Source organism: Meleagris gallopavo, chromosome 2 (genome assembly GCF_000146605.3).
Source record: "Meleagris gallopavo isolate NT-WF06-2002-E0010 breed Aviagen turkey brand Nicholas breeding stock chromosome 2, Turkey_5.1, whole genome shotgun sequence".
Taxonomy (NCBI): Eukaryota; Metazoa; Chordata; class Aves; order Galliformes; family Phasianidae; genus Meleagris; species Meleagris gallopavo.
The window spans coordinates 5,765,407-5,790,122 of NC_015012.2; the positions used below are offsets into that span (position 1 = coordinate 5,765,407).

Here is a 24,716-nt window from a genome sequence, read left to right on the forward strand (position 1 = left end):
TCACTTTATACAAATATGAATCACAGTTGCTGTCACAACTGGCCAGATTTTACAACGTTGATCTTTGATCCTCCACACTTCAAAATATTAAAATCTAAAACAAGTGGTTTTGTTCTGTTTAAGTACATGTACTTTTATTTCTGTCTGTCTTTGATAGCAATTAAGTGAAAGGGTACACTAAAGATATTGAATTTTTATAGCTGTACCCGTTTCCTTTAGCTTTCCTGTCTGATAGAGATTCTGGCAAGAGTAGCTTTCTCTAATTTCACTTCTTGCTTCGTTGGCTTAGGGCTTCCTTATGATATCCTAGAATAGATATTTGACTGTGATGGCCTTAAGCCATTAATATCTCATTTTGGTGGAGACCCCTGAACAGCGTAGGGTTTAAATAAAGCATAGCCCAAGTGACTGGCCGGCTGCCAGCCAGAGGACAAGTGGCTTCCCTTAAAATGCCTGACAGAGCTTGAGCACAGCCCTGACTGCATTAGGGGGTGAGTAAGGAGGGCTGGGCAGGCTCTGCCAGAGACATGTGCAGCCTTCCTCACCTCCTGCACCTTGGGCTGAGGGGCCATGTGGTGGAGCCCCATGTGCTAACCAGGGCAGAAGCTTCTCAGGACTCATCGCTTTTTCTGCTTCCAACGGATCTAACAAACGTATCCAAAATAACCTTTTTCATAACATGTCTTTTTAAATGTGTCAGAGTGAGCTCAGACACTTTTTGCATACTTGCAAAGAACAACAATGCCAGGATACTGTAACTGCTTTAGCCTGACTTGATCCCTCCAGTAATCCCCAATCCGGCAATCCCCTTTGCCTTGCTTCATTATCTCTGATGTCTGCAATTTAAATGTCATGCTCAAGAATTAGATATTTATCTTTTTTTGAGTTCCTTCAGTACTGAAGGACACCGAGTGCTCTCTTCAGAGGCAGGATTGATGAATGGAGGCTATTTAACGAATACAGATTTACAATTTGAACTCTTACAAATGTAAGTTGAAACAAGCTGCATCTTTTCCTGCCAGTGTGCTTTTTTGACTACAAAATGTTTGTAGACTTTCTTGACACTTGCTTTTGGTTAGCATTAGCATAAGCTGTAAGTAGTCTTCCCCTTTCAGTTAAGAGGATGAAAACTGAGCACAGAAAGCTCAGTGCCTTTTCACAATTCTGATAAACCTTCCAAGCAGCTAAACTGAAAGTGTTGGGTCAAGTAATAACGTGGCAACGAGAAATGATGGTTACACTTGCTGGATGTACAGGTGGCCAAGTTTATGCTGAAGTCCTAGAATCAAGACTTTTTTCTTCTTTTTATAAAATTTTCAAATGGAACTGGTATAGTATTTCAGATGACAAAACCTCTCAATTATATCCATCTCTTGTGGAATGGGGGAGGGAAAAGGTTGTTAGATTCTAAAGCACTGGATTGGTTAGTTAGTATCTGAGCCATTGGAAACATTTATCAGCATTTTCCATAATTGTAGAGTCAGCATCTGGAGAACATTTGTGTTAGCTGAATAAAAAGCAAAGGAGAACATATTGCCTTTACCTCAGCAGATTTAAAGTGGAAAAATTAGCACTTTTTTGCATTAAGATGGAAGAACAACATAATAGCAGTTGTTGCTTTGTTCTTCTTTATTGTGGGATGCATGTGGCTTAGTGTCCTCAACATGAGAAGCTTCAAGAACTTGTGCTGCAGCCGAGTCAAAGAAGTTAAAATTGATAGAGAAATTCCTAAATAAAATAACTCTTGTAGTAGAAGAAGATAGAGAATACAGAATGCCTTTCTGTAACTACTTCTTCTTCATGGACTTCTCCTAATGACCGACACGCATAATTTGGAAAACAAATGTACAGTAAAAGCAGTAACTTAAAAGCAAGTCACTGTGAAAGTCTAATCTTTGTGTTTCAATGCTTAGGATACATCCTAAAATTAGGTTTTAAATCCATTCTTTGTCTCTGTATACCTAGAAAACTCTTATAACATCTTGTAGGATGTTCTAACTAAATACCAAGACTTACGATCAAAACATGAACATTGTAGTTGATTTCTGTAGATGCTGTTGATGTTCAAAGGTCCAGGAGGAAAATATCTCCAGTTGCTGGAATTTGCACCTCATTTCTGCTTGAGTAAAGAAGAAAGGAACAAATGGTTCACGCTCCCATAAAAATCCTGTTTGTTTTGCTAACATAATCTTACAAGATTTATTTGAGAAATACTTCATTCTGTTTCTTTCATGACCGACGCAGTTCTGTAAATTCAAGATTTAATGGCAACTCCAGGTATTGGAATTTTGTGAATAATATTTTTTTCAATTTTAGTGGAAACTTTATCCAGAGAAGAGCAAGAGAGCGTAATTTTTAAGTAGCAGCTGAATGCCTCAGTCCTTTACTGGAGTCTGTGCTAGTAACCTGGTACCATTACTGCTGCTTTCATGGCTTTCTTCCTTGCCCCTTCCTCTTGCCCTATAAGTTTTTCTATAATTCCTTGGATACTTTTTGAGAATTTGGTGCTTGTGCTTCCTTGCTGTTTCATTCCTGCTATTGCTTACGTGGATAACACTGAAGTGTAACATGGAGATCAGATTTGACATCCAAATTGCAGAATATAAATGAGGTGGTTCCCAGATTTCAGATGCTGTATTGGAATTTTGGACAGACAAGATGATGGTCATGAATATATACAGCTATATATGAATAAGTGGGGCACAAGCAGAGCTGAAGCTCTAAAAATACTAATTCATATGATGGCTCAGTGGGCTCAATAATCTTCTGAGTTGGATTCAGCTTGGAAGTAATGCACCTTAAACTCAGGTTGTACTCTTTTAGTTCTTTCTTGGTTGGACTCTTTGAAATGCAGCTGAAAACTTGGGCTAGACAGTGCAACAGTTGAGTTGCTCCAACTTTTGTGTGCTTCATTAATGCCATTGGAGTTCTTGGCTTCGCTTAATCCTTTTGAATCACAACATCTAATTCTGACATGAGAGTGGTTGTGAAAACATCAGGGTGGATTTATTTCACTATTCAGGAGAAGTTTTGTGCTGGACAGCCTCTAATTCTGAGGAGTGAGTGGGGAGTTGCACTGGGTGTTGGGTGTACATCTGTGGGAAGCAAGTCCTTTGTATTTACTCAAAGCAAGTACTGTGTAGCAGTGCAAGAAGTTAACTCCTATATTTTGGCAGTTAGTCTGCCCAATTATCAGCTTTTAATTTTAGTTTAGTCATTGTTTGCTGGTAACTATGCTGTGATATCCTTAAATAGAATTCTTTCCTTAGTGGCTGCAGTGAAAAGCTTAAAAGCAGCCTGATTGCCCTTTGAGTTAAACACAAATGCTGTGTTGCCAGTGATCTTATCTATGGTGACATCTTCACAAGTTTGCTTGTCATCATCAGTAAGGTGCTTTGTTTCAATTCATTGATCTTCTTGGTATTACAGGCTGCTCTCTGGCTGTGACTCTACTTTTCTGGATTGAGGAATTTGTTTTAAAACCAACAACAAGGAAACAAACAAAAAAGCAAACAAAGAAAAACCTCACAAACCTCATGAATTTGATTTCAAATCAAATAAGCAGCGTGGTGTTTCTTGAACAGCATGGCTGGAAATGTTCTTGCTACTTTTTTTCCAGTTGTGTGTTATTCCTGCATGACTTGTTTTAAGCCGTATTTGTTGTGGTACCTACAGAAACTTTGGGCAGGTCTTTCATCTGTGCTCTGCTAAACTCCTTGTAGGTTTTAATTGCACCAGTAAGTCACGTATTAAAAGTACAAATTACAGTTGGTGAGATATTGAATTTTTTTTTGACCGTGCTTTCAGATAGTTGAGTATTAATGTGGCTCAAAGCCTCCTGGCCTTGATCTGAAACCCATCTTAACAAATGCTTAAGCAACTATGGATGTGTCTGTGTCACGTGTTCTATTTATGCAAAAGTTTTTGCAGCCTTCGTAATAAATACTGTCCATAATTTAGCTTGCCAATTTCCATGTTAATGAAAAATATGGAATGAACCTACGTAACAACCGAAGCTCTCATAACTCATTAATGGTCACTCACCAAAACAAACAAACCAAAAGACCCAACACCAAAACTCTTCCCCAAGCTGACAGTTCTTCAGTGTTAAACCTTTGGAAGCAGCAATACATGGAAAACAAGATCGAAGGAAGAAGAATTCTCTGCAACAGGTAATTTTACTAATTGTTAATTTTGGTGGCTTTTTAAATGCTCACTGGAAGACACTGCTGTCTTGCCTTATAACACTCATGTCCTTCTCTAGTTTTAGAAATAAATGATAAAAAACAGCTCTTTCTGTGTATTTTGAGACTCGCAGTTGATTAATCTCTAATTCTGGCTCCCAACTGGCATGCTTTGGTTAACTGTTTCACTTGCACGTGGGTTTGTTCCTGCAGTAATTTCCAAAGTGCAGGAACAAATGCAGTAAGTGCACTGTATGTCACGTTGACAGTGCCTCATGATGCGCCCGTGCATCAAACACAAATGCAGAAACACTGGAGATGTTGCCTTTCTGGGGGAGGCTTTGGTACGTAGGAATAGTAGCCAACTTCAGTGCCAAGGCAGCGTGTACTTCTTAAGGCCATTTACAACAAGGATGAAGGATTTTGTTTGTACTTGCTGCAGAAGTTGTAGCAAATGCCAGACAAATAATCCTGTATGTGCTTAACTCATTTTAAGAGCCTGCTCTTGGCTCTGAATTAATACACTGTCTGGTTGTGGAAATAAATAAAAAGCTTTGAAACGATCAAACTTTCATCTGCTCTGGTGCAGTCACTCGTATAACCTTTTGAGGACTAATTTGTGATGAGGCCTAAGCTGATGCTGTGGCTTGCTGACATTTAAACACATTTAGGTCTGCTTTTCTAAGAGCAGAAAACTACCTGAAGGCTGATGCTTAGATTTAAGCCTCTCACAGCTTATGAAGAGAGATGCTGATAAGTAACATACATCAGCAAAATATACCTTCTAGATTTCTTTTACTATATGTAAAACAGTTTTGCAGTTTGATGTCTTACTGTGTACAAGCTTTTTGTATAAATAACTGCAGCTATGAAGTTCAGATTGTTTAATTTATGTGCAATTTTCATTTTGTTTGTTCCTATCAGAGCTCTCTCAGTAAGAGGAGACTTGTCTTAGCCAGCCTGTCGTGGGTGAGCATGCACAGCACTGATCTCTAGCAGAGAGACTGAACAGTATTTGAAGTAACTGCTGAGGAAAGAAACCAAAACACACTTTTTAATGGGTAATCTACAGAAGAAGAAAAGACTAAAAGCCATTAATAGGTTATCCTTAACCAGTAAAAAGGCACAGCTGCTGAAAGGAGGAAGATCAGTGAAGAATGTAATTACAAACAACACTTTGTTAAAGGAGCAAGCTACTTGCCATGCAAACTTCTGAAATGACTTTTGTAGCATATTTTGATTTATCTCAGTGAACTGAGATTTCTTCAGCATTCAGAATTCAGTTTAGCCTTCTGTTACTAGACTGCACTGTTCCTTGATTGGTAATTATTTCAGTCTAAAAGTCATGATCTTACTGCTGATTAACCAGGAAGTAACTTGTAGGGATCTTAGAGCACTGAAGAAAATCTCAGGACCATTAAAGAAGATAAGGCTGTTCAAAATACCACTTATATTCCAGCTGCATGTTTTCAGTCGTGTAACTCAAAAGAGTTGAATTGCAACAGTACAGTAGTATATACCCAGATGCAGCTGAGAAAAGCATGTTTTATACTGGGTGTAAGTGCCAAATAAATACGTTGTGGAGCGCTGAGGTTACACAGGCTGCATTTCTTCAAGAAGCCATATGTCACTCATTTCTGAATGTGCTAATATGGTGTACGTGAGAGGCTACTCGCTTGTGTGAGGCATGCTAAATGTGGATCTGGCAGGAAATGCTCATGTGATAATGAATTTTTTTAAAGTTGGCAATCTTAAAGTTTTGTCAGAACTTTGTTTCTCTGCACGTATGTAAGTCATCTCTGCATCAGAGCTGAAATATCATAGAATCACAGAACGGCCTGGGTTGAAAAGGACCACAATGATCATCCAGTTCCAACCCCCTGCTATGTGCAGGTCACCAACCAGCAGCCCAGGCTGCCCAGAGCCACATCCAGCCTGGCCTTGAATGCCTCCAGGGATGGGGCATCCACAACCTCCTTGGGCAACCTGTTCCAGTGCCTCACCACCCTCTGGGTGAAAAATTCCTCCTAATATCCAATCTAAACCTCCCCTGTCTCAGTTTAAGACCATTCCCCCTTGCCCTATCGCTATCCGCCCTCATAAACTGTTTCCCCTCCTGTTTACGTGATCCCTTCAAATAGCTGCTTTTTGGAGATTTTGTAGTAACTTTCCTTTTTATAACCAAGTACCATTATTTTAAAACTATAAAATAAACTCAGTATGCTATTCCTTTGAATAAGGTTTATAATTAAAATTCTTGGGTGATAACTGTCATGTTAATAGATGCAATCAGAGTGATACTTCCCAACGCTGTTCCCAACACTACCTGATGTTAAATCTTTTTGCTCTAAAACTGTACCGGTGACAGTGTGCACCCAGTCTTTTCTTACAAGGCTTATTTGATACTTTGTGAAAAATGCCAGCTCCCAGTACCAAATCATTAAACTTCTATCTGTGAGGAACAAGTCTTTGAGATGTAGGAACACTTTTGTATACACCCAGGTCATAGGTGTGCAAACAGAAATCTAAACCTTGTTGTGAGTAGGGCGTGAGTAGCTCACACCTTTCTTCTTGCCAAAAATGAAAGATGAAGAAAATGCTTTAGAAACTCCTGAGGAAGTGAACACTCAGCCCATCCAGAACAGGTAACTGCTTGTTTAAATACCCCATTTAAATACAACTTAACAAATACTGAATAGACAGTAACCCTTGTGCTGTCACTCACTAGATTTTCTTATTTTTTTTTGCAGGGATTGCTGTTCCAGTCCTGGATAGGTAAGTATTCTTAACATTTCTTGTTAGCATTAACATTTCACAGAAAAACTAAGCTGTAGTTTATTCACTTTTTCTTCTACTCTCCAAATATTTTTGTGGACAGCTTCATGTAGATAGCTTGGTAATGCCTTAGCATTGTGCATATCTAGATGCTCAGTAAGGATGTTCATAAATGTTGCACTTAGTTCATTAACTGAAGAAAATTTTCCCATTTCCTTCTCAATTTTCAGAAGTATTTTACACCGCTTTAGCTAGATTGATTTCAGTGGCCTGTATTAGAAATCAGCTTTGTCCCACATCTCACCAAGTACATAAGTGCTGAGAATGGTCTTTTAATACAGTTTTAATTGTATATTTGTTTGTGTCTAAGTGCACTGGTTTTAATTCAACTTTCTCCTTTAATTTGCAGCTTTCCAGTCTGGTGTTTTTCGAGCCTCTTCATGACCTCGTGTCTTAAGAGCAGCCTAGCTGGATCCCCTGGTTCCTGTTTCTTCCTGTTTCAACATTCTGCTCTCCCCACGTTCCACATCCCATACTTTATGCCATATACACACACTGGGCTTCTGCTGCTTTTTTCAGTCTTCACTGTTTTTTCTGAGACTTTGGTTGGGTTCCATCCAAGATTTTCCACTTGACACTGTTTTTCCTCGATCCCCAGCCACAGTGAAGAAGGTTTCTCTTGTGGAATATGTCAGTCATGGTTTTTAGGCTTCAGGGAGACTGTCTGTTTGTTTTTTTCCTGCTATTTGACTCATTGTAAGAAGATTTTGGGGAAGAAGTTATAGTTCTTTTTGTTGCTCTTCTCATAAAGTGTGGTAACTTTTTAAAAGAGAACTTGTGGGATGATGGGGGGAGGTTAAGAACAGTGAACATATTTATCTTCTAAATGTAAAGAAAAAGCAAATACACACACACCCCAACACTTCTCAGACTTGCTTAAATTCATGAGATGTTTGTTCTGCCCCTTTCTGTCCTTATTAGGAAATGCAGTCGCATGCTTCCAGGCTAAATGTCCTTCTTTTTCCTTCTGTCAAGTGATTTCTGTTTGTGTGCAGTTTGCGTAATTCTGAGCACTTTTTCTGTGCCAGTGCTCAGCTGTGGAATCCCTTATGCTCCACACCATAAGAGGACCTCTTATGAACAGAACATGTTACAGACTCAACCATGGTTTTTCTTCTGTAAAACACTCACAAATACCTTTTGAGAAGGTTTAGTTGTGAATGTCTTCAGTTATCTGGTCCCTTCTTTGCTAACTGAATCTAAATAAATCCGAAGTGTGTGTGTATTGCCCTCTGGCTCAAAGGAGGGCATTTGAGGAATAATACCAGCTTTCGTTTCTAGTCTTTGGAGTTCATGTCGTAGCAGTTGCAGATCTCCCTGAAGTTCCACATGTGTCTGTATGATTTGTGTAAGTTCAAAGAGACTGCACCCCTGTAGCTGTTGTTTCCCTTGCTGTGATTATTGTGATGCAACGTGGATTTAAAATCTCGTTCGGCTACAGTGCAGGAGCATATTAAGACAGCACTTTGAGTATGGTGTCTGAATTTCTGGACATGTAAACCACTCTTTCCCATCATTCGTCCTGTGTGAAACCTTTGGGGACTGGGAGAACATGCCGGGGTTTTCTTTGCATGTTAAGTAAAGTTTTGTGTGGTGAATCTTAAGGGTATATCCTTGCTTTTAAAATAAAATGGTAAAGCAGCTTGTGTGCACGTGTGAAGTCTTGAAATTAACTTAAATCCTGTGTTACCTTACATCTTACAAAGAGGCATTTGTGTAATTTATAAATAATTGGTGACTTTGGTTTTTGCAATACTGGATTGATGTTACTAATCCCTATCATGTGGCCACCTGATATTTCCATGGGAATTCTCATCAGAGGAGACCTCTCAGTGGTTTTATATTACTTTGTGTGCTTTGGTAACAGAACTTTCCAAGTAAAATACTGTAGTAGGTTGTAGGGTTAAAAGTAATACGTAATTAAATTACTGGATACATTGTATTGTTTGAGATCTTTACAATGCTGAAACTTAAAATAATTGCTCCTGTTAGCCTGGGAATAATTGTCTTTGTTCTTTTTTGTGTTACAGGGAAATGAGGCAAGCTACCCTTTGGAAATGTGCTCGCACTGTAAGTTTTTTAATGACTGTTATATTGATAGAGGTTAATCTTATTTGGAGATAGCATACAGCTTTTCACAAATGAATCTACTGAATTTGCTGCTTGAAAAGTTACTTAGTTTATATAATAACAAATAAAAAAGTGAAAGATTGTCCTTGAAAAAATGTAGGTTTTTTCTGTTGGACTAATTTTTATTCTGCAGTTTTTCCATTAAAGCTATCAGAAGTCTGCTTCATATTTCTTTGTCTATGCAGTGAAGCATTCAGGCTTCTCTCAGTCCTAATGCCAGTTCCTCAGGGATGTAGAACAGCTTGTGGAGCAGGATGTGCTATCTCAGGAGCTAAGTATATTGCCCAAGCTGTCTTGGCACCTTGGGAGAAAAGAGAAGTCGAGGCTGAAAGAGAACTTTTTTTTTCCCATCTCCTTCCTGTGTATGCTTGCAGCAGGCACGTAGATGAAAGCCACTAAGTTCCACTAAGTTGGTGTTACTTGCTTTTGGCCATGTGAGCATAAAATTGCTCTGTCTCATGCGTTTAGGCTTTGCTATGGAAATACTGACATATTTCTTGCTTAAAACCAACCCAAGAAAGCATTGTCTTATGAAGTGTCTCTGTGATATTATGCTGAATGTGCTTGTTTGTAACTGCCTTTTTTTTTTTTCCTTGGGCATTTTCTTTAGCACTAAATCATGCATAGAGCTGTGCATGTGTGCATGGACTGCTAACTAAAGTTACCATTCTTCCTAAGTTCCTAAGTTCTTGCTTTTGAACAGGATAATAAATCCTTCAAAATAGGGGCTACTTTGACTGCTTTCACAGTGCTGGTCATACCTGATCTGCAGTGCTCATCAGCTGTCCACAACAGTGACACAGAAGGAAATGCAGAGGGATCTTCTTCTAAATGTTTTTCAGAGAGCTCAGGCTTTTACTAGTGATAGGCAAGTCCTCTATGCCACATTAAGTAGTCATCAGCTAGCAAAGACCTACCTGTGAGAAGCATCTTACACCCTTCAGTTAAAACATTACATTGCTGCCTTATGCTTTCAATATGTGTTGTTAAATTTGGGTATGTGGGTAGATTTTCATAGTCAGTGAAGTCGTCAACAGCCTTTTTCTAAATCATACACATGTGTTCTTATGCTGCTGCTCCCCTGGTCAGATTTTCCTTAGGGACAAGTTGGTTTCTGATGGTTTTATTCACTAGCTGTATCTCTGCCTGAGTTGTAAGCAGCAGGTTGGTATTCTAAACTTCTGATTCTAGGACAAGCTGTTCTTATTTGCAGCAGCTATGAACCTGAAGGTTCATTACTGAGCTTGTTTGCCCCTTTTTATTGCAGAGGAGACAAACTGTAAGGAAGATGTAGTTATCATCGATGCCCCTTTTCTTGATTGTGACCGGTCACTGGGGCAGTTGCACTGCGTGTCTGAATAACGAGGAGGATGTCAGGGTTTTGGGGCAGCACAGGGATGCTCCTGCAGACATCTGTGAGTGACTCTGTTAGGAAGGCATTCACCCTGTTCTTCAGATGCTGTGTGTACGTGCTGCTTCCAGGCAGCTGTCAGCCAACAAGATGAAAACGTTTCAGGGAAGACCAGAAGGTGTTTTTAAAGATCATTTGATAAAGGTTTTGAATGCTTAGGCTTAATTGTTAGGTGCCTGGTAGTTAGCAAAACAAATCTATGCTGTCTGCACTGGTGGCGTTTGCTTGTAGCCCTCCCCAGCACTGCAGTGACTGCTATCTCAGTGTCTGATTTTATAAGAATATTTTTGTTTTAAAATCTGACATTACAGAAAGCAAATTCAGGACATTACCTATGGGAAGCACACCATTAACTAGTCATGAATATTTCTTTAACTCTGCCTTTCATTTTAGAACATATATTGTTTTTCAGCGTGTGAATAAGCACTGTCAAATTCCCTAAAATATAGATTTTTTTCCTCAGCTGTGTTGTTTGAGCACATGGCAAAAAAAAAAAATGATGTTAGCCAAATTGTGGAAAACAGAAGAAAAATTTACTATAGCAAAAAGCTGCAAAGCAGACCATGTTTTATACCTATATTTTGGTTCTAGGTTGAGGAGACGCGTATCTTTTCTAAGTTAGGAAATTGTAATTGACACATCTGAAGTCATGAAAAGGATTAGACCAGCTGTGTGTAAGCATATACAAGACAAGTGGCTGAATGTGTCCTCAAGGGCGTCATCTTTTTGAAATGTGATCCCCAAGACTGACATGGGAGTCTTGGTTGCTACTCTGAAACATTATATTCATGCAGCAGAGCGGGCTGTGGAGAGACCTTCAGCTAAAGCTCCCGCCTCTATTTTATTTTGAGACCTCTGCAGTCCATTCTTATGGAAAATGGGTGTTCCATCTAGAAATGTAACATTTCAGAGCATGTTTTCTTTACCAGAAGTGTTTTTTTTCTAATGCCTTGATATCCTTGCTCATACGGTTGTTTTTTAAGCATAGGCTGGGCTTTCAGTGACCACATTTACTGGTCTGTTTTTGGTTCGCCACAGCTTCGAGCCACTATTTGAATAAGGTCTGCAAAGCCAATCTTTGAAATACATCTTTGACGTTTAGATAAACACACTTCAGAAGTGCTCAGTGCTGACAAGTGCAGTTTTTCTCAGGTCAGTACCCTGTGCAGGTGCCTCTGTAAGTATTGTGTACTCAGCAACAATGGAGGGATGGCACATCTGGATGTGAAAGCAATTAGAGATCTGTATTCATAAGGTATTCTTTTACTTGCTAGCAATCTAACCATGCATGTGCTCTTTTACTTTCACTAAAAAACAACTTTTGTTTTTAAAGCAGAGTATGTTGCACCTGAGATTTGCTTTTAGTGAAGCTTTAGGAGTTGCCAGCTCTTTATAATTCTGCCTGAGCATCAGCAATGTGAGTAACAGCTTGAAACAAACTTTCAAAAACAAACACACATGCACAGGGGTGAATCATCATCCCCAAGGTTCTGTGTTAAGGAGAAGTGTTACATTCAGTGGTATGTATGAACATATGAGTGAGTGACTAGCTAAAAGATACAGCTGCTGTGCTGAAATGGAGCTGCACAGTCATTGTCTGCTGGTCTGTGGAAGTGTGTAGCTGTTGCACTTCAACCTATTTGTAACATTTCTGGATGTATGCAGATGGGTTCAGGATAAGAAGCAGGTCTGATTGGCTCTGGAGTCATTTGAAAATACTGTTATTTAGTTACAAGGTGAAAAGAGTTCAGAACTGATTATGAAACAGACATAAATAATGTTATGCTTTAAAATAGAATTATTTGATGTGTTTTTAGCAATATAAGAGTCATTTGAAAATACTGTTATTTAGTTACAAGGTGAAAAGAGTTCAGAATTGATTATGAAACAGACATAAATAATGTTATGCTTTAAAATAGAATTATTTGATGTGTTTTTAGCAAACTGCCAGCAAAGCCCTTTCAAGAAAATCACTTAGCAGGTATTATTTCTGCCAGCTAGTCCTTCTGTAAGGTGTGATAAGCTGATGGGATGCCTGGCTGCTTGAAAGTAGAGGAAGCGCAGCAGAGCCTTGCATCAGCTGGGGAGCAGAGCACAAAAAAGGCAAAGTTGAGCATGAGGTTAGAGGAACGCTGGCTGCAGCCAGAGCTCAAGGGAGCTCAGACCACTGCGATGAGTCACAGGCAAGCCCAGCCTCAAGTGATGTAAACAAAGCCTGATCCTCCTTATTTTGCTCAGTGATTGTATCACCCTGTTTACACTATTGTGGACTTGGACCTCTTTGGATTGCCCAGTGTTTTCTTCTGTATCCTCAGCACCTGAGCTTGAGTTGCTGTAGAATGCTGCCTACTGCTGCCACCATCAGTCCTTCTGGTTCAAATACCTTTGCTGTATCTGCATTATCCTGTGCCTTGCAGCTTCAGGGTGTTTGTGTGAGCATTAGGTTGCCTTTAAGGAGATCTTACAGAAGGAAAGAAATATTTGCTTATTTATTGATTGATTTTTCAGTCTCTGATAACTGAAGTCAGTTCTTGGTGATTGCTGTGTGAAGTTTTTAGGAAGTCAGCCTTCTGCTAAATACTGAAGGAAAAGCAGCCTGGTAAGAAGGGAACACACAGGTGATGATTGTTGTGTGTGTGTGTGTATCTATAGAGGAAATCTGAACAAAAAATGATTAGTAGTATTGGATAGTATTGGAATTTGCTCCTATACATAACTGTTGGATTTATTTTTTTTTCCCTTAAAAGCCAAGGAAACAAAATCGTTAAGTAGCTGAGCAGGAGAGAACTGTCACAGCTGATGACTGAATTGAAGGGAGAAAGGTCAGACAAAAACTCTCCACATTTAAAATAAGTCATATTGTGAATGAATGTAGCCCTTTCTTTAATTTATTACTTAATGATTTTATTTTGAAAACTATTTTACGAAAACAAAATGTCACTGAAATGTGACTGCATGCTTTTTAATTCCAACCGTTTAAAAAGGTACCCAACATCTTTCCTTCTTCAAGAAAAAAATCCTTCTGATTATGACCCTCAAAACTAAAGAAGTAGTGCTTCTTCTCTTAAGCACTGCAGTTTTGTAACTTTGTGTTCAATCAGTTGTGCATTTGCAGTTAACTTTTACCCAGCAGATGATGACAGACCATGTTTTTTCAGTGCAGAGCCACTTGTTAGCATTGTGTGCTGTGAGTCGGTCTCTGCTGAACATCCCAACAAAGAGTATTTCTTGAGTTCATATTTGTAGGTCCTCTTATAGCTACAGACCAGCTTCAGGTAAAATACATTCCTAGCTTGCTTGCTTTGCACAGCTTAGGGAGACCTTCTCTGGATTTTGGAGCAGCCCAGTGTGAAGGCAGAATTGCTTCAGTCTGTGTTGAGTGTAATAAGAGTGTAAAGCTGTAGCCCCACACTGCTGACTTGCATGTGTGGTTGTGAGCTCAACTTAGAGCACACTCAGGACTTGTTGCAGGTTTCATTTTCAGTCATTGCTTATAGAGTTTTGAGGACTGTGGACCGTTTTGATTTTCTCCAGTGAAATTACAGAGCTATAAAGCATTTGAGGTTGCTTAGGAAGCAAGTCTTCCAGTTTTAGTCAGTGCTATCCTTTCCATAAAGATTGGAAGTCAGATTTCACTGGTCTGCTAAGAGAGGGTCGGTGCATTATATATATCATAGGTAATAGCTTCTGTTTGCTCTTTAATGTTTATATGTCAGTCCAGTGTAAGCATAATGCTAACTCCTAAGAAAATTTGGGTTCTTTTTTTAATTTCTTCATACCTGGCACTCCTAAGAGCTGCCTGCCTTAGAATGAGCTAAGTACCTGCAATCCTTCAGAGTGCTCTGTCAGCACGTGGCATTCAGTGAGTCACAGGGCTGACTGACTGTGCTATGGCTGCTGCAGGGAGGAAAAAAGGTAAGTTTTGATTAAAATGAGAAGCTTGAATTTGTCTTCAGAGATTGAGATTATCTTCATAACCTTCCATGCAAACATGAAGTAGCTGTAATGCTGTAGGAGGGATACTGATCAGGGAGCAGTTTAACTGCTAGAGGGCTAACTGGGAAGCCTTACTGAGAATAGGTGTTTTTTTTTTTCCTTTCAGTTGATGCTGATGAGATTAAACGGTTAGGAAAGAGATTTAAGAAGCTTGATTTGGACAACTCTGGTTCTTTGAGTGTGGAAGAGTTCATGTCTTTACCTGAATTGCAACAGAACCCGTTGGTACAGCGAGTAATAGATATATTTGACACAGACGGCAATGGAGAAGTGGACTTCAAAGGTAAGATACAATGCTTTATGAAAAGTGGTGGCGTTTTATCAGAATTCCTGGAGCCTTGGAACTAGATGTACATCCACTAGAAAAAGGATGGGTGAAAACAACTTGTTAATTAGAATAAGAAAATAATTCCACGAGGAATTAATACCTTGAGTGTCAGCAGAATTATGCAAGTCAGCGAGATTCTTTAGCATGCCTGGGCAGCTCCTGCTCAAAATGCTGAAAAGGACAATGTCTTCAGTAACAGTGCTTTCCAGGTTGTACTGCTTAATGAGCACCCATTCATTGAGTCTTGAATGCACTCATTCAGACTTGCAGTTGTGATGCTAACTGAAGTATATTCTTGGGTTGAGGAAGCAATGAACAAGTGGGCTGGATGGTAAGTGGTGTGTCTGTGTGTCTGTGCACAAGCTGTATTTGTTGTAAACCTGCTCTGTGATCTTCTGAAGTATTTTGAGAACAGTTCTCTGAATTGTGAGAGGTCCACATTTTTCTGTTGACATCTCCTTTATGGGAGTTGCCTTTCTAATGGTTTTAGGTAGACACTTCAAGTAAAAACAAATGTTTTCACTTTAAGTCAAAGAATGCATCTTAAATATTTCTTTAAATAGATTAGCAGGTCAGAAGTCCTCGTTTCTATTTTGTTAACAGTCTCTAACTCTCAGAAGTGGCAACATCTAACATCCATTTGAGCTAATACAGGTCTCTCTTACAGCTCATCACTAGAAAAGTTGTTCATGTTTTTTGCTTTTATTTGGATAATGTTAATAAATCTCATTTTTATTAACAGAGCTGACTTCTAAAATGTTAATGAATGTGGAAAAAGCTGCTAAAGCCAAAGAGTTGGGCTTTACAAACCCACTCATACTTCTCTGGGGAGAATTACAGTGTAACTGAAGCATTGACTTCTTGTGGCTTTTTCCTTTGTATCCAAGTGCTGTGTGTTACTGTTCAAAATCCCCTTGTGAAAAAGAGGCAGTGAGGAAAGATCATGCTATGCTGTGTGTGATGGTGAGCTGTGATTAAAAGAATTATCAAGAGCTGCTTCTCTTGGGTGGGAGCAGGGAGCTGTCAGTATCAGTTCTGCATAGTGAAGTTTTCTGTGGTTTATTTAAAAATACACTGTTTTTTTTTTTTTAAATTACCTTCTGTACTGTATTTTAGAATTTATAGAAGGAGTCTCCCAGTTCAGTGTCAAAGGAGATAAGGAACAGAAATTGAGGTGTAAGTATTTCGACTTCTTTTTTCCTAAACAAAACTTGACTCCTCCAAAATATACTCTTGTTTGGTAACACTAAGAAAACAGTAAGGCTGGGGTCATCTTCATAGTGGTAAACCATTGTGGTGGTTGGGGAGTTCTTGATCACTTCTTCATTAGTGTGAAGCATTTGGCTGCACTCTTTTCTGCAGGGAGAACTCAGGAGGTTGAGTATCTTCAGTTGCTTCCCATATTAAAAAAAAAAGTCAAAAACATTTAAGGATACTTAATTCACAGACCTGTTAACAGTGTGTTGTACTTCACAGGAGCTTAAAAATACGATGGATTTCTGGTAGTTTGGTAGAACAGCACTGTGTTCATCTTGTTTGAGAACTGCATCTCAGGAACTCGTGACCCAACCTTTGGTGTGAGGAGGGGATGGGTTCAGTCATGGATGCAGCCTGCAGTAACTGAGACACAATATAAGTTTAGGAAAGAGATTTGCTATATCGAAATGCTGAAAACAGATGCAGTCTTACATGAAATAGTTTGCAGCAAAATAACCAGGTGAGGTTTTGATTCATCTGTTGTAATTTTTGTCTCCCTTGCAAATAGACCTGGGTACCTGGGCACTTTAATTGGGACAGTGAAGATTTGCCAGTTTAGTGTTGATAGAGTCCTATTACTAAAACAGTCTTAACTAACACTTCTGAACTGATTTCTTCCAAATTCTCTAGTAGTCCTATTCACTATATTGTTTTTGGTGTTCTGTGTTTTTCAGAAAGCTCACACCCACTTAAAATGCAGTATTTTTTTCTCAGTTGGTGTATTGCTGAATGTGTATTGCTCTCCTCTGACCTCATCTGTTGCTGAAAGTTTTTTTCACGTCTGTTTTACTTCTGCAGTTGCTTTTCGCATCTACGATATGGACAAAGATGGTTATATCTCAAATGGTGAGCTCTTCCAGGTGCTGAAGATGATGGTGGGGAACAATCTCAAAGACACTCAGTTACAGCAAATTGTAGATAAAACCATAATTAATGCAGATAAAGATGGTGATGGAAGAATATCCTTTGAAGAATTCTGTGCTGTAAGTAACCTCTCAGGAAAACTCAGTTCAGTATGATGGACTGAACACAGGACCAGACCTTAACACTTTTTAATACAGAGATGCATGCTAGCTTGGTATGAGGATGTATGTTGGATTCCAGTCTTCGTGCTGGTTAAGAAAAAAGCAGCTTTAGAGATAACTTGCAATTTACTGGCTTTTCACAGCAGGTTGGATTTATCTGTTTTTGATGATAAAAAAAAGAAACAGAGCTTTCAGTTGTTCTCACAGTCTCTAGCTGCTTAACAGAATAGACTGAAAAAATCAAGAGCAGTGGGCAAGCATATTCAGTCTGCTGAGTGAAGAAATGCTTCAAATTACCTGGAAACTGTAAGAACAGTATTTTATAGCAGGTCTCTCTTTAAAACACTTCTCTCAGAGGTGGTAGCTGGAGTGTTCTGCAGGGGTTAACTTCAGGTTAATCTCCCCGTCTCTAAAGTAGGTGTCTGCTCCAAATCACTCCTTAGAAAGGTTTATCTTTCTGCAGGGAGAGAGCCTGGGGAGATTATCACCCTCTGCAGAAGACAGGGATTGTACAAAGGCCGGGATGGTGGGATTTGTGTCACTTATGGGGAGAGTCACCCCAGAGTTCTGCTCTTGAAGGACAAGCAGGCGCATCCTAAGAGTGGTGAATGCCGCTTTGCTAGGGCTCCTGACTTCCCCTTTCAAAGATGCATAGCTTTAAATGCTGATTTAGAAGACAGCATTTCAGCCAACTTGTGGAAACACAATACAAAGTCAGGAGATGAGGAGGAGAGAAACCAAAGTGCAGGTGTAAGCTGCACTGTTCTGCCGGGCCGATGGTGTGCTTGGGGCCCATGTAATTCCTTTGGGTTACACCTAAATCGTCTGCATAGCACAGTGCACTTGGGAAACGTGAATAAGAGTGGAGAGGGTATGGAAGTATACTGACTGTAATAGGCACAGATACGTCTTCTGAGTGCAGCGTGCACTTTCTGTCTTGCTAACTTTCCCTTCTGACTTGCTTACAAGTGCTTGTTTTTCTCCCAGGTTGTAGGAGGCCTAGATATCCACAAAAAGATGGTGGTAGATGTGTGACTCTGTAGGGCACCACCCAACACTTTTGCTTTCTTCTCCATCTCTGAAGATCTGCTCAAGACGTCCAGCAATGCTCTCTGTGTATTTAAATGGAAGTATTTTTCTCTGTGAAGCCACATTTTCCAACATGAGCCTCATGAAGCCAACTAAGTGTTATTGAACTTTTATTCTCTCAATAACTCAGTGTAGCACTTTAAAGTCTGAAGGACAGCAAAGATGGAAAGAGCATATCAGTGTGGTGGAGAAAGGGAAGGGGTTGGCTTTTTAATTTATTTTTCTTCATCTTTTATAACAAGAAAATATCTATCTATATATATATATGTGTGTGTGTATTTATATATAGATATATATGTAGCTTTCTATATGTAGTAGCTAGGTGGGCTCTAATTTAATATACTTGATTCAGAAACGAAACTAGAGTACAAAGTGCCAAGCAGAATATTAACAGTTCAATATATGGATATACATCCTTACTTTTATTTCACACAGTTTTATATATATAGTAGAAGAATGTAAAATTTTAACTGGGTGTTAGGTCAACTCTTCTCCTTTTCCTGTGACTGTTCAGATGTTTCTATATATTGACTGGCTGACAAAGCATCGCTTCTTATTAATTTACCTTAATGACATGTTTTGTAACACAGGAGACTAAGTTTATTTATACCTGTTAATATATTACCAGGGACTGTGTCTCTTTGCTAAATAACTTAGTACAGTTCTACTTAATATAGTTTAATGCTACTGCCAAGAACCAGCCCTCGTGTGCAAATAGTAACTGCAGAATGCTTCGATGGCCACTAGATTTTGTCACCTAGCGACTGGGGGTGGTCACAGCTGTCCCAAAGTTAATGCTCACCTGCTGTTTTGGAGTCATTTTTAGATACAGCTGCTCAAGGTGTTGGACACGTTGACTTTCTCTTGTGCTTACCTTAATGAAATTAGGGTCTATGTAACTGCAGGATCCCCATCTACTTATTTTATACAGTACGTAGATTATAAAGCGTTTTTGCCATTTAAATTCTCATTTCAACTGTGATAGTTTCCCCTCTGCATTTAAAGAACATTACAGGTAGCATAAATAACTGGTAATATTTTATATATATATATATATATATATGTATGTATATAGGATTCATACGGGGGAAAATCTTGTTAACCTATGCCACAGAGGAGGAAAACTTCACACTATCTAAATTGATACCTCTTGCAGATCTCCAGTCCTTTGCCTGGAGAATTTTTTCTTTTCTAGATTTGTCCATATCATAATTTGTAACGGATGGTAACTTGATATATTTGTGTGATATAAAAGTAGCGAGCCATGTTTTACAACTTTATATCATCCCTTCCCTTTTCTGCAATGGTACTATTGGCTGGAAGAAAAACATTTGCTAGATTTTTTAGGACAGTACATCTTTCCTGTATAGTAGTTTTTCTATTAAAAAAAGAATTGTTTTATAATCAGCATTGGAAAGTGCAGGTTGTCTGAATCTACTTCTATCGAGCACCTGTCTGCCATAGCTGTTCCTTCAACTGAGTGCTGCACATCCATGGGCTCTGTCTGTGAGAGAAATCCAGGTGCTTGGTGTCCTTGCATGACATGAAGTTTTGCATGTAGATCGATTTGAAATGTTCCTCTTGTTTACATAATTTGCATAATTTAAACGATAATGTTGCCAAACTTTGGTAAATGTTAATGTTCAAAACAAAAATCTCCACTACATGTAACTTTCTTCCTCTGGATCAGTACGTGGCTTATAATCCCAGCCAGTGGTTGTATCTGTTCCAGTGTCAACTGCCATGTGCTCTGCTTCAAGGGGGAACTGGTCTTTTGTGAATTTTTTGTACATAAGTATTTGTTACAAACATTTTAGCAAATGCTTTTGATTTCTCTTACTTGCTTGTGCATATCTTGGCTGTTGTTATAGAAATTAGTGCTACTGTTATTTCCTTCTGGGGGGATTGGAAGGGGAGGGATGAGGTGTTTTTGTTTTTTTTTTAGTTTGTGTGGGGAAAAATGATTTATGTTGAATGTTTAGTTTTTCCTCTGCATGCTACATCATATGTTGTGGGAACTATAAGAACCTTCATACTATATGAATACAAAATAAAATATTTGAACCTTGGTTTGGGTGCTTCAGTACTTACCTGGACACTCCCCAATAAACCTAGGGCAGCTCTGTGCCCTGCTCTAAAAGCAAGTTGCTGCTCATAGTGTTTGTCCCTTAGCTGAACACTCCTAAGCTTTTTCTAGTGTTTCGAGACAACTTTTGTTTTTGTTTTTGTTTTTTCAAGGCACATTTGAATCTTTACTTACATCAAACACCTTGTGTAAGTGGGGCTAAACTCAGAATGGTTGATGCTGTGCTGTTCGAAAACAAACAAAAACCTCTAACCTTACTGCAGGTGGAAACAGCCAGCTTCCTTTCTCAAGGCAAATCTGAGACCTCTGCTGGTGAAGGCAGTCCTCCTTGTTGGTGAAAGCCCTTCACAGAAGCAGCCCAGGAGCTGTTTGCTGTTGCTTTTCATGTATCCTGTTGACTCCTGCACCCTAAAGGCAGCCCTTGATGGTGTGTGGGCCTCCTGGTTTGGGCTGCCTTTTGCAGCCCTGTGCTCAGGTCAGTATCAGCACACACCTGCTTTAGGAGAAAGATTAAATCACTTTCCTACATCCACGCCTCGCTTTCCCCTCCTACCTCTAGAGCTCACTGACATAACTGACATACACAGTGAATGGACAAACTGCTAGTGGGTAAGTGCACTGCTTTTCCGTGAGCTACCTTGGACCCTTTTCTCAGTACAGATGAGACTTCACAGCCAACTAGAAGGAACTCAGACAGCTCTGCATATCTTAAATCCCTTCGTAATTGAAGGCTTGAATTAATTTGGCTGTAAAAATGTTACCAGGCTATGTAAGTATTATCCAGCTGTAAAGTGCTGCACAGTTAACTTAAAACACTGAGAGAAACACTTCCTCAATTTGCTGATGTTTTTTTGGATCTTATTTCCCTTTCTGTTTTGATTCACAGACCTAAACTGAGTTGCTTTGCATAAGACCTGGTAATGAGTTTAAGTGGTGAGGGGCAGGAATAAGGTGCCCACGCTGCACGGTCTCTCCCCCTACTGCTGCATGCAGCATTTTAAGAGGGAGGATGTGCAGCACTGGCAGCTGTCTGTGCTCCAGTGCATGGGCACTGCCAGAGCTGGCACATCCTTACCTGGAGGTTCTTAGCATCACTACCAGGATGTCCCTGCAGATCATTCACGAGAACAGAACAGGAATCCAGATAAGCACAGATTCTAAAGCTAAGTGCAGATATGCTGTTTACCTCTTGGCCTTCACATTGTCTCTTCCTGTGATGCACTGCTGCAGTAGCAGATTCTCTTCCAGTAGCCTGCTCTTACACTTGGCACTGCAATGGGAGCTTCCTTTTTACAGAAAGATGCTGACTGGTCTGTAGTTATGAACACTTACTGCTGCTGATTGCTTTCAGCTCCAGACTTGCAGGCTTTCTCAAGTCTTGTGAACGGTCTTGCAGTACTTGGATAATCAGAAACTCAATCTCAGTCACGTTTTGGCTTGAGAATAAAGCAGAATCAGGCACCCATACTTCAGTATACAGTTTCATCGTTTTTAGAATAGCTTTTAATGGCTGTACACAGACTGTGATCAAATCAGACAGAATGCCTGGAGTATATCAGACTGCACAAACAGTCCCATTTTTCTTCTGTGCTTCCCAGTCCAGCAGAAGGCAGAGTGCTTCCATAGCCTCTGTGATTGCACAGCTTCTGCCCACAGTACCCACACTCCCCAGCCACAGTCCTTGGTAAAGCAGCACCACTGCATCTCAGAATCTTTCAGCTGCTCTGCTGGCCACAGCTCTAATATTGCCATAAACTTTGGATGGTGGGCTTCCTGCAAGAGAAAGTATATGTTAGTACATGTATTACAGAAATGCTGTACTGCTCTCATGTTGAAATCTGTGTCAGTGTGGGGGAATTTGACCCCCTCCTCTCAGGCACAACCACCACCTCCCAGCGAGCTACCTGCTCCAAATGCAGGTGCAGGCACACTGGGGGGCAAGGTGAGACTGCAGAAAGCACTTTTCAAAACAGTCTATTTTCCTGTAATAGAGAAGGTTAGGCAACAGGACTTACCTAAAATTAGATTGCAAATTGCTGTTCGTGCCATTTTAATGTTCTGAAAAGATCCTAAAATATGAATTTTCCTGTAAAAAGCAGTCAAAGCAATAATAGTTAATGTAAGAAATGCAGTGATAATGTAATTAATAAATAGCACATCTCTCACACTGGAGTTCAGAAGCACACCAAGCAGAAGTTGTATTCACTGGTTTGTTTTTCAGTCGTCATAAAAAATCCTCTACACCCTACAACCTCTCCTCTTCTAAATCCTTTTAAGGATACAATTTTACAGTTTGCAATGTAGCAGCTCCGCAAAATGACAGCTGCAGGGTTGGAAGGTTCAACTCTGTTATTCACAGGAAGGAATTCTTCAGCTGCGTGGAAGCAGTTCTGAACGTGCTCACGATACTCAGAACAGAAGGTCAAACACTCAAACACTGCTCATGAAAAACAGCACTTTCAGCATTAGCAAGACAAATGATTTACAGAAGTTTACAGAAACTTAAGCTCTCTCAGTTCCTGGAAGCTGGCTGGGTTAGCTCAGGGATGGCACTGTGACTGGAAGGATGTCAGTACTTACGAGTCAGCAAGAACGATGCGTGTTCTTGTTACGTTTTCTATAGTGAATTTTGTTTTTCCACCTTTTCCTGCTATTCTCCCTATTGCTCTTGACAGATGGTCTCCTTTCAAAGGTTTGACTAAAATGAGAACAAAGCACTCAATCAGCTGGTGTTTCTTCTATTCAAACAATGGGAAAAGCATGCAATCAACACTTGTTGAAACACAGCAATTTTAGATGCTGCTCTCCTTGACATCATCTCCAGGGACTCCCAGTAGTACACAAATGTTTGTGATGTCTGTTTCCTACTGTTCTCTATCATAGCACTAGAAGGAAGAGCACCAGTTCCAGATTAAGTCTAACAGATGTGTTCCCCCCAAACATTCCATCTGACCTTTAAGCTTGAAAAAAAGTTTTTTGGTGATGAGAAAAATCCAATCAATTGCACAATCTGAAAAACTGACACACTTTCAAGGATGAAAATCTGGAGGGTTGTGCTGGGAGATCAAGCTTCCTGTACCTAGATAGTAATGCTGTGTATTGGCATCAAGGTTTTCCTGATCCCCAAGGTTAAGTGACACACGTGGAGAAGAGAAAAAGAGCAAAGAAGTGCTCAGGCAGTGCACGTGACTGCTTGGATAGCACAGCAGAAACTACTCACCATCTGTAACTTCAAATGATTCTAGGAAAAGGTCGTCTAATCTGATGAGAGCGAGAGCATCCTAAAATATTCAGAAATTTGTTATCAATATGAGCATTACAACACCACCACACAGTTTCAAGTTTTTCTTTACACATCCAAACAGGTCACATCAGTAGTATATCTCTATTTGATGCATCAAACATCGGTCTTAATTTCAAACATTATGGAAAACCTCTGTGAATTGATTTCTTAATGTAATTCCCAGAGTGCTTAAAGATTTCAAGCAAGTTTGAGCAATATCACAACCTGGCTGCTTGGAGACTCACCTCCACCTGAAAGCCAAGTATGAATGCTTTCACAAAGTCAGCTGCTTTTGTCAGAGCACTGAGGTCCTTTGTCTCCGGACAAGTCTGCAGAACAAGAAGTTATGTTTCCAAATTAAGAAAGGGCAAACAGAATCAGGACTTGGAAAATCTGAGATAAAAGCTAGCCATAAAAAAAAAAAAGCCAAAAGCCACTTTCATGTAATGCCACTTCTGCGTTGTGTTCTTTTGAAAGACCTGGGCAATGTATGTTGTGTTTAAAACAACAGGCTGCACACAGAGCTGTGGTGCCCCATTCCTGCAGGTGCCCAAGGCCAGGTTGGATGGACCCTGGGCAGCCTGAGCTGGTGGGGGGCAGCCAGCCCATGGCAGGAGGGTAGAACTGAACGGGCTCTGAGGTCCCTTCCAACCCAACCATCCTGTGATTCATTCCACGATGATCCTCAACCGGAATTATTACAGCCTACACTCGGGGGAAGGGAGAAACTGAAGAGATGGGTGATTACCGGAGACACCTCGAGGAGGGTGAATGGTTCTAATGACAGCATCCTGAAAGCGTTTTAGATATGATTACAAAACACAGGTTCAATAAAACATGAGGAACAAGAGCAAGAGGAACGTGACGATACACAGAGCAGCGCTCACCTTGATCTCAACGTTCCTCGTCTTTAAGTTAAACCTGATCTGGAGCTGCAGGTGTTCCACGATGGGCGTGAATATCTTCATCCAGTTCTCCTTCAGCGGGGTGTACCTGTTGGCCGGCACGGGCACCTTCCTCATCTCTCCTTTCCCCACCTGCGGACAACGGGGCGGTGAGCAGCGAACACGGGCCGATCCCCCCGGCCCAGCC

The 24,716-nt window shown here is 40.0% G+C and overlaps 2 protein-coding genes across 2 annotated transcripts; one reads left to right on the forward strand and one right to left on the reverse strand.

The window, feature by feature from the left end:
• The first annotated feature begins 8,343 nt into the window (after nucleotides 1-8,343).
• On the forward strand, nucleotides 8,344-20,324 carry PPP3R1 (protein phosphatase 3 regulatory subunit B, alpha). The gene is made up of 6 exons (XM_031552298.1): nucleotides 8,344-8,367; nucleotides 9,050-9,089; nucleotides 14,663-14,839; nucleotides 16,001-16,060; nucleotides 16,940-17,124; nucleotides 18,154-20,324. The coding sequence occupies exons 1-6, from the start codon at nucleotides 8,359-8,361 to the stop codon at nucleotides 18,199-18,201; spliced, it is 519 nt and encodes a 172-aa protein (XP_031408158.1). The 5' UTR covers nucleotides 8,344-8,358; the 3' UTR covers nucleotides 18,202-20,324.
• A 1,492-nt stretch (nucleotides 20,325-21,816) lies between these two features.
• PNO1 (partner of NOB1 homolog) lies at nucleotides 21,817-24,712 on the reverse strand (the record flags this gene model as incomplete). The annotated part of the gene is made up of 6 exons (XM_003203686.3): nucleotides 21,817-22,114; nucleotides 22,357-22,427; nucleotides 22,922-23,039; nucleotides 23,562-23,622; nucleotides 23,870-23,953; nucleotides 24,512-24,712. Coding segments are annotated over 6 exons (603 nt in total), but the record flags the coding sequence as incomplete, so codon positions are not given.
• Nucleotides 24,713-24,716: the final 4 nt, after the last annotated feature.